A 10511-nucleotide genomic window follows, 5' to 3' on the forward strand; every position below is an offset into this window, starting at 1 on the left:
TGGACCTGCTTGTCTTAAGTCCATGCCAATTGGTATAAACAATAATAAAACAGTGAGTTCGATATGCTTCATACTTTGCGGATAACATATTCACAATACATATACATAACATGTGTGCATAACATGACATAGGATGTATACGTGACTTGCTTACATAAAGTATGAACCTTATAATGCATTTTTAAATCGGTCGTGTTCTCTATTGTACGCACTGCGTACACAAGCAAGGCGATTATCCGTTCACATCCTGTTTATATCCCATCCTACCTGCACATTGTGCCTAATTTTCCAAACGTGTCCAATTTTCCAAACGTGTCCTACATCCAGCGGCAGGTGTGCCGTTTTTTAGGTCGAACCTTGCATATAACACCCCGGAAGGTATGCTGATATTTAAACAAAAACACCTAAATAGATAATTAGATACGCGCATTAACATTTCTCTTGTAATCCCCCCCCCCTCCCCGTACACTAAAAATCAAACAAATTATGAATATCTGACAGAAAACAATACTTAAGGGGCGGCAACTAGGAAGTAAATCTACTCAGAGAATTGTCGTTCGTGTCATCCCCAAACTATTGTGTTCAGATTTTACTATTAAATTTTATGATGAAATTAACCCAAAGATTGCAAGCTTTCGTTAAGCCATTTTCTCCCGCGCGAGTGGGGGGGTGGGGGGGGGTTGGATTTTAAAAGACGGGGGGTTGCTCTTAAAATAAGGAAGGAGGCGCTCTTATAGAACTTGTAAGTTTATCGTTCTTTCTCGCGTTAATTCGTGTCTGGTTAGCCAGGGAGAGATAAAAGTTTTCGAACTAAATCAATTGTTGTGAACGGGGTTTCCCATTGATAACAAAAAACATGGCGGCTATTTGTTAGTAGGTCCCGCTTCAAGATTTCAAAATCATCAAACGTTCCAGAAATGCAACAACTGTAAAAACTTTCAACGCTGTTTTGTTCATATGGATGGGAACAAACACATGTGTATGCATTTTTGAATATAAAAGTTTTGTGGCGGTAAGTATATTGATTTTATTTCTTTTGTTGATAGTTTGTCCAAGGCTAGGGGACATTACTCTGACTCTACTCAGTCTTTGCTACGAGACTTAAGATTCCCAGACCTAGACCTAGATCTAGATCTAGATTCTAGAATCTACCAACTAAGATCTACATTGCTTTAATCTAGTTCTAAGAGTGTAAGTTCATGAATTAGAATATATTAGATCTAGATTCTAGATCTAGTATTTTAGTGATCTAGATAAAATATTAAAAATATTAAGAAAAGGATGACGGTAAAAACTAAAACAACAGGAAAATGAGGATGACTTCCAGTCTCACTCAGCCTACGACTTACTTATTAATCGAATCTAGATCTAGATTCTAGATCTAGATATTAGATCTAGATATCTAGAACTTAGACAACAATGTTAATGTTAATAGACCTAGATCTAGCTAGATTACTGAACTAGACTCTAGTACTGATTACTCAGTGATTACTGTTTAATATTTTAGAAGCAGGCCTATTAGTTATTAGAAGTAGCTTGTAGATAGATGGCTAGATACTAGATAGATATTAGATAGTATTACTAGATCTAGATAGAGATAGTAGAATAGATCTAGATCTAGATTCTAGTTGCAGATGGTAGTATGGTAGGCCCTAGATCTAAAATCTAGATCTAGTAGATCTAGATAGATTCTAGATTTCTAGATCTAGATTAGATCTAGTTTAGGTAAAACCTACCCTAGTTAAGTTTAGTAAGAGCTAGTAATGCATAGTAAGGCTAACCTGTTTTTAATTTTAAATCAATTTTTTTATATCTAGAATCTAGACTAGATCTAGATCTACTCTAGCTATTTACTAGATCTAGATCAGTAGCCAGTAGAGTGATTTGAGTAGTAGTAGAGTGTAGTGTAGAGTACTGTAGACTATTGTAGAGTGTAGGTACTAATAACTAGACTGAAACTAAATTAGACTAGAATCTAGGTCTAGATACATTTAGGGCTTACAGACTTATCAGACTACAGTGTTGCAATGAGTAGATCTAGTAATATATAGATTAAATTTAGTTTGAAATTGTTACAGTAGTGCTACTACTTTTCTAAGTAGTAAGTAGTGTAGACTACTAGAAGAGCAAGATGATAGATCTCCATCAAGCTACAATAGAGTTTAGTTAGTAGTTAGTTAGCCGTAGTAATAGTACCAAAAGCAGTGTAAGTAGCACAGTAAAAAAAAGTATTACTAGGCCAACTACTATTGTAGTTTTATTTTTAGCAAGTTAAAGTTTGGTTAAGTACTAGTCTTCTAGCAAGTTGCCTAGTAGTAAACTTATAAACTAGATCATGTGTATTAGTACTATTAGACTTGTAGGCTAGTCTTGTTAGTCTAGACCAGGGACTATAAAATCTACAATTGATAACTTTCGGCCTTTTAGTATAAGCCTAATTATTAATGAATTACAGGGTACAAAAATTAATAAATTGGTCAGAGTCAGTATGGTTACAGTTAGCTGTTAATAGAATTAAGTTTTAGATCTATTGACTACAATTTTTAGTTACAAGTAATGAAAATGAAACTAATAGTTTTGTAATAGTTAAGATATGGTTAACTGTAAACCAGATATTTTAGTTTTTAAGACAAGCTAAGTAGATAGAAAACTGAACCTTTACAATAAATTAAACCTTTTATAAATATAAATATATATATATATATATATATATATATATATATATATATATATATATATATATATATATATATATATATATTAATATCTCATATTAGTTAAATAATTATTTTAATATAATATATGGATAAACTTAATAATTTATTATATTTAAATTCCCTAGGTACTTGGCAAGCAATTTTCTCACACTTTACTGTGGCTATTGGTGCTGATCTTGAACTAAAGGTGAGCTGAATTTTTTTTTTATAATAAGCCATTTTTCAGCTTAAGCCCAAGTTTGAAATCGATTCAGTGTTCTAATTCTTAAAGAATATGTTGCTACTAAGATTATATACTGTAAGTATTAATATGTATGGCTTGATAGTGGGACTGTCAGACAGTAGCTTTCACATTTCTATCCTAAAAGATAAGAGTTCAGATCCCTGGTTTTAGTCCTGGTATGATGTCCTAAGTCTCATGAGTACCAGCTCTCATGAGTACCTGGCTCAAGATAGGGAAATTAAAGGTGGCTGGGTATATACCTCTGAACACTCTAATTTTACATGCAAATGTCACAGAAACAGGTGAATTTTAATTCAACTGCTATATTGGCTGTCTGTTTTAATCAATGATTAATTTTTTCATATTACAGAAAGTTGTTAAAAGTATTATTTATTTAATTTCTAGGTAAATGGAACAGCATGGATGTGGATTTTTAGACACAAGGAAGCTGAATTTAACTTTTAATGAAGAATTTAAATGATGATTGTCCATGAAAAGAAATATTAATCATATACATTGTAATGCTGTATTGATGCATCTTCTGTTTTAAGTAATTAAAAAACCATCCATTTATGAAATTATTTTCATTTTTTTTTTCAATTTTAAAACTGTAGTTCTGTTTTGTTATTTGAAAACAATGATGAAAGTATACTGAACTGCCATTGAGATATTAATATAAATGCTATTGTTTATAGTTTAATTCTTTCAGAAGCAACTATATTGACATCAAAACAGAATCTTTATTGTACACTAAGTATAAAAGCTTACCCGCAAACCAGTCCATGTCAACAATTTATTGACATTCAAACATTAAATTTTTTTAAAGGTGATTTTTCTTAAATAAAACAGACTACTTTCATTTGGGATAAGAAACATTTAATTTTGAAATTGATTGGTTTATTAAATTTTAATGGAGCTGAAACTAAAACACTGGGTACAAATTTATAATTACTTTGTTTCTCAGAAAATTGAAAATTTTGAACATAAGAACTGTGGGAAGTAGGCAATGATGTTACAATATCTCTTGAAACTTGAATAAATTGTGGAAGGTTTAGAGATAGAAAACAACATTTCAGAAGATGATGTTTGAAATAATGGTAAAATATCTTTAGCAATTGTCACTGAATAAATGTTTTCATTAGACAAATCACATTTAGATATAGAAGAATAAGGTATGTCTTCAGATTTTCTTATCAGCGAAGATCCTGGGTGATTCTCTTTGTTACCATCGGTCAAACGACAAGTCAATTCTGGAAAATTCATTGGGTTCTTTGCCTGGGCAGCTAAATATATTTAAATTAAGTTCATGCAAGGCTTTAGAAACATCAATTGGATAAAACTCTATAATTTCATTAACTTTTTATTAATATCAGCTCCAAAGGAATAATATAAACAAGTTACACATCATCAATAAATCAAATTTGCAGATATTTCCATTTCACCAAACTTTCTCTAAGTCATAATATATATTTTAAATTCATGGCATTTTGTTAGGCTAGATATGTTGACTTTTATTTACCACAATAATCTGATTATATAAATTAGGATTACCCAGCTATCATACATTCTTCTTTTTACTGCCCTCCTTTATGAGGGGGAGGTAAAAATCATCATAAAATGTGTGATGCAATTTACAGATGAACCCTCTCTCTCTCTACCCCTCCCCTATATATATATATATATATATATATATATATATATATATATATATATATATATATATATATATATGTATATCTACATAATCTCTAAAATCATGTTGGTACCTCTACCTGTTTGAATGTTAGGCCCCTTTCCTTAAACTGTTTCTGTGTGGATCTTCTCCATGGGGGTCATCCATAAATGACGTCACGCATTTTTTTGACGATTTTTACCTCCCCCCCCCTACACATCGTCACAAAAAGCCAGACCCCCACCCCCTAAAATGACGTCACACAGTACTAGATTCTAGATCTAAATTACTACAGTTGCCTACACTCTAGATTTAGTTCTTAAGTTCTACAACAAGACTACACTAAACTTCGCTAGATCTAGAATAATCTAGATTCTATATATAAATTGATATTGAACATATTCTAGTCTACCTGTCTTAAAGTAAATAGCCTATTTAGTAATTTAGTAATTAATTCCACTTAACTACACTGTAAAATAAAAGAAACTAGATCTAGAATCTAGACTACTCTTGAGTCTATAAATTAAAAATAAATCCTGTATGTCGTATGTTACTGTCTAAGTCGGAATTTTCAAGAGGGTTTTTTTAAATCATAGATCTAGATATAGAATTCTAGATCTAGAAATCTAGACTCTAGATCTAGGCTATATATATTTATTAATTAAATTAGGCTTGATTTCAGATTTACGATTGAAATCTTTTAGGCCTATAAATATCATATTTTATATAGATTTTAGATGTATTATTATTATACAGGTGGTATTCTAGATCTATCTAGATCTATATAAAATATAATATACTTGTGTGTGTGTGTGTGTTATTTTAAACTTAATTTACTTAAAACAACTTATTGTCGGAGTTTTTTTTTATTCCAAAAACGAAAGTAGATTTCATAACTTAAAAAAATAAAATTAAAAATATTCACATTTGGTTTGAAAAAACAAAAAAACGCCAGCTGGCAACTACCGGAGCGAGAACTTGGTAAGCTACTTTAACAACTTACAAGCCCAATAATGAAGGGGGAGGGGCGCTCTTAAAATCAGGGTTAAATGGATTTAATATTGTATCAAACAATCAGTTTCTTTCAGATGTCAGAGGGCAGGGGTGTGGGTGGGTTGACGTACTATAGGGAAGAAATTGTAGCAGTCTGTGTGTGTTTCTCCCTCCCCTCCCCACTCCCCATCCCCGCCCAGACATCTGAAAGAAACTGATTGTTTGACGTGAATTTCCTAATACCCAAAGTATAATAAACGTCACATTGTCAGCGTCTGTCGCTGGTCCTAAAGCCATTCGCCATTCTCTCTCACAAATAGACACTGAATATTCAAATACCAAATCTTAAATGTTAAAAAATATAATAATTTATTATACCAACAGTAATATGTTTAAAGTAAATTTAATTTTTACCTAGTGTGTATTGAAGACTGTTTATAATATAGATAGAACAAAGTAGTCCTTTGTTTTTTATTAGTATTGAAATAAAGAAGTAGGCATTGTTTGCTAGTTTTATATATATATATATATATATATATATATATATATATATATATATATATATATATATATATAGGCCTGTATGTATCAAAGAGAAAAAAATATTTTACTGATACATCGAAGGAGGCATTGTTTGCTATTAATCCATTATCCACTGCGCTATTGGGTGTCTCCTTCAGTATCTCAGTTTTTATCAATACTATGTACGAAGCTCATTTATGGTCAACCTCAAAATCAAAAACATGTTAAAGTTAGATTTTATCACATCAATATTTGTCCATCGTTTAATAATATGTATGTTGGACAATTCGATTAAAAAACGTATTCAGATTTATTTATTTTTTAAAGCCCCTAAGTGGCACTTTAGAGGTGATAAATAAGAGTTGACAAGGAATAAAGATCACAACTTGAATCCGCTAGCTTTCATAAAGTGTGTGTACACTACATAAATGATGACAGACCAATGAACAAAGATCACAAATTGAATCTGCTAGCTTTCATAAAGTGTGTGTACACTACATAAATGATGACGCCATAACAAGCCAGCCCTATTAAGATGGCGGCGAAGTTCAGCATACAGGATCTGGTGGCACTTTTTCTGGCTCTTAAGAACTTCCGCTCCTGGTTCTCTCGCTTGGCCTAGATAAAGATACATTAAATATTCATTAACCTAATTAATCTAGTTTTAAAGCATACATTCAGAAAAACCCGCACCTATTTATTTACTTTTATTTATTTTACAGCTGCATGAACTGCTTGTTTTAAAAATAAAAAAAATAAAAACACCAATTAAATTAATTAGCGGGAAGCCATTATAAACAATGAACAGTAATAAATTAATTTTTATCAAACTTTGTTTTTTATACACTTTAAAGTAACTGATTTCCGGCTTACTATTTATAATTGATTTTTTGAAATATTTTAAAGGATTTTAAAGTTAGGTTCAAAGTTTAAAAACAAATTTAAACACGATGAACTTATATCCAAACCAAATTGTGCGATGCACGGCACTAGTGAATGAAACAAAAGTCTAGTGGAAACCCTATGGTCTTATCGTCTGTCTGGTAACCTGGGTGACAGAAATGCTCCATACACACATAAAAAACATTGCTAATAAGCACACAGGCGTAGCGAGGGGGGGGGGTGCAAAACGAAAGTTTGAGGGGGGACGCAAATCGAAAGTTTGAAAGTTTGTCCCCGGGAAGGGTCACTACGCCTCTGGGGGGTGACACCATTAAGTGCCGCACCGGGTGACACCCGACCTCGCTACGCCACTGTGCATAACATATACTTAGCCATTGTGCATAAAATGTAGAGATTCGATTTCGATGTATACATTACTTGCTGAATTAAAGTATGAACCTTAAATGCATTTTTAAATCGGTCGTGTACTTTAATGTACGTAAACAAGCAAGGCTATCGTCCCAACGACACCTCTCGCCTAAAACATGTGTTAACATAAACATATACATTTCTACTCCCCCCTCCCCAAACATAGTCCTCGCTTTTACTTTGTTTAACAGTTTCGTTTATTTCACCATCTAAACACGGAAACTTACCGCCACACCATAGTACGGACCCGCAGTTTTTATCACCATCTAAACACCGAAACTTAGTTTATATTAACATCTAAACACCGAAACTTAGTTTATATCCCCATTTAAACACGGAAACTTACCGCCACAGCGTAGTAAAGACCCGCAGTTTATATCACCGTCTAAACACCGAAACTTAGTTGATATCACCAACTAAACACCGAAACTTAATTTATATCACCAAATAAACACCGAAACTTAGTTTATATCACCAACTAAACACCGAAACTTACACAGCAATGTGCGGACCCAAAGTTATAAACGCCATCTAAACACCGAAACTTACCGTCACAGCATAGTACAGACCCGCAGCGCCCAGCAGAAAACAGCAACATACAATTGTAAAAATACTGCAAGGGACGTAATTAGGGATAGGCACAGTCTCCCTCTTATCCTGAAAAAAAAAAGATTGTTCCTAAATGAATCATTGTATAACCTTAAACATTATAAAATTTTAATAATTGTACCACATTGCTTTAAAAAAAGTAACATACTTTGGATTATCTTCTAAACGAATGTATGTTTCACTTTTAAATCTACAGATCCATTGGGCTGGTGAAGTGGAGTTTACATGCTTCTTGACTGGAATCTAGTGGTGAACACTACGCCAAGCCGCCTTTACTTTCCCCAATGTAAGTAAGGTACCCATCAAAGCTGGGTGGACTCAGGGACGCCCTAAAGTCACAAGTCTGAACCGAGATCGGATCATCGGGCAAGCAGCTCTACCATTCGACCACGCCGTCCCTTAAACATTTGTACTTTATTCTAATTTAACAACGAATTGTAAAGCATATTCTTAAATAAAGGGGCTATTCTTGTATTGATAATTCACATTGCTTTATTAAATTTACTCATTAGCATTTAAATCTAATTTATACAAAAAATGTATATTTCACACACACACCGACACACACCTATAACAAGCATGTATGTGTGTGCCTGCGTAGGGTGTGGTGTGATGTGGTGTGTTGCGGTGGGGTGTGGTGTAATAAGGTGCTGTACAGTGCGGTGCAATGCGGTGCAATACGTGGTATTTACCTGATATACCGCTGCCCCTGCTGGGGGTTGCCCATCAAAACCGGGTTGTACCAGCTGCAAATCGGGCTGGCCAGTGTTCACAGACCACACGTCGTAACCGGCCTGGTATCCATGGTTGTAGTTACCATGGTAACCAGATTTAGCGCCATCCTCAGGCATTACGCCGATCTGATCCATTGTGTTGGGGTATGCGTGTTGATAACCTGGGTCCATGTTGAACTGAATACTGGGATATGTGTGTTGATTACTTGGGTCTGGGTTGAATTGACCGCTGGAATATGTGTGTTGATTACTTGGGTCTGGGTTGAATTGACCGCTAGAATATGTGTGTTGATTACTTGGGTCTGTGTTGATTTGACCGCTGGAATATGTGTGTTGATTACTTGGGTCTGGGTTGAATTGACCGCTAGAATATGTGTGTTGATTACATGGGTCTGTGTTGATTTGACCGCTGGAATATGTGTGTTGATTACTTGGGTCTGGGTTGAATTGACCGCTGGAATATGTGTGTTGATTACTTGGGTCTGGGTTGAATTGACCGCTGGGATATGTGTGTTGATTACTTGGGTCTGTGTTGAATTGACCGCTAGAATATGTGTGTTGATTACATGGGTCTGTGTTGATTTGACCGCTGGAATATGTGTGTTGATTACATGGGTCTGTGTTGAACTGAAAGCTAGGTTGTGTAGGGTGTTGATAGTTCGCTGTGTCCATTGGCATGCCAAGTTCAGTGCCCGCCATTCTATCGTGTAATGAGTAACTATGTAGATCTATTGCAAATTACTTGTGGCTTGTTACAAGGTCGGGTGTATTCGAGGCTGGTCGACAGCAAGCCGTTATACTGGTCAGCAGACTCAGGGAGACAAAGGCAAACTGTGGATCATATAGTCAAGTAAGGAATAATTTAGAACCAGGCGGTCAGTGAAGTATAGTTCGCATGTTACTGGGACCTCAGCATACAAAGAGATAGTGTGATCAGTACTAGTGTGGACAGCAGTTTGGTATTCATTAATGTAAGTCGGGTACTCATTAGAGCTGGGTGAACTCCGGGAGGCGTAACAGACTCAAGGACGAGAAAATAACTCAAGACTGGTGGGTTGTCAGTTTTGCGCACTATTATCCGACCAGACAAATTACAAGTTGATAAAACAAACAAGTGTTTACTATGTGTAAACTTTTTTACTGTTGAAAAGGGACAGCGTGGTCGAATGGTAGAGATTTTGGCTACTAACCCGAAGGTCTCCAGTTCAGATCTCGGTTCAGACTTGTAACTGACGGACCTGCTTGAGTCGACCCAGCTCTGATGGGTACTTGACTTAGGTTGGAGGAAATAAAGGCAGATGGGCATAATGCGGACCACACATTCCCTTCATATGCCGAGGTCGAAAAACATATAAACTCTACTTCATCTTTTCAATGTATCGCTAGGTCTAAAGAGGAATCTTTACTATTGATTTTAAAAAACTATTTCAACAATGTCAATTAACAATCTCAACCTACCTGAATATTTCACCACAACCTCCCCTGTGTTGACGTCCTTGCTCTACAGGTAACACTAGCACAGCGGAGACTCACCTGTCTGGCTACTTCTGAAGTCAACAACACCTACGCTCGGTAAACTCCTTACACACTGTAACACAAAGCCGGTTGTTGACAATCCCTCTTTCTAAATACCACATTATACGTCCTTGAGTTATTATTACAATGAATGTAAAACATATTTTTGTAGATCTAGGTAAGCAAGTTAATATGCCTAGTGAAAACAGTTAATT

At 34.7% G+C, this 10511-nt stretch overlaps 1 protein-coding gene and 1 long non-coding RNA gene across 2 annotated transcripts; one reads left to right on the plus strand and one right to left on the minus strand.

Moving 5' to 3' along the window:
- The first annotated feature begins 731 nt into the window (after window positions 1-731).
- On the plus strand, window positions 732-3502 carry LOC131942765 (uncharacterized). The gene is made up of 3 exons (XR_009386812.1): window positions 732-1012; window positions 2843-2904; window positions 3346-3502. It is a non-coding gene; the product is annotated as an uncharacterized LOC131942765 (long non-coding RNA).
- A 2486-nt stretch (window positions 3503-5988) lies between these two features.
- On the minus strand, window positions 5989-10355 carry LOC131942766 (uncharacterized). The gene is made up of 4 exons (XM_059302687.1): window positions 10240-10355; window positions 8740-9612; window positions 7988-8095; window positions 5989-6745 (listed from the first exon to the last, which is right to left on the minus strand). Exons 2-4 carry the CDS (start codon window positions 9478-9480, stop codon window positions 6581-6583), a joined length of 1014 nt encoding a protein of 337 aa, XP_059158670.1. The 5' UTR covers window positions 9481-9612; window positions 10240-10355; the 3' UTR covers window positions 5989-6580.
- Window positions 10356-10511: the final 156 nt, after the last annotated feature.

Source organism: Physella acuta, unplaced genomic scaffold (assembly GCF_028476545.2).
Source record: "Physella acuta isolate Inbredline_101_S28 unplaced genomic scaffold, ASM2847654v3 ptg000426l, whole genome shotgun sequence".
NCBI lineage: Eukaryota > Metazoa > Mollusca > Gastropoda > Physidae > Physella > Physella acuta.

Coding starts and splice junctions, on each gene's coding strand:
- LOC131942766 (XM_059302687.1), bottom strand. CDS start 9,480: ATGGCGGGCACTGAACTTGGCATGCCAATGGACACAGCGAACTATCAA. Junction 8,096..8,739: donor CAGGGGCAGCGGTATATCAG/GTAAATACCACG, acceptor TTTTTTTTTCAG/GATAAGAGGGAGACTGTGCC. Junction 6,746..7,987: donor GTCTGTACTATGCTGTGACG/GTAAGTTTCGGT, acceptor ATCTTTATCTAG/GCCAAGCGAGAGAACCAGGA.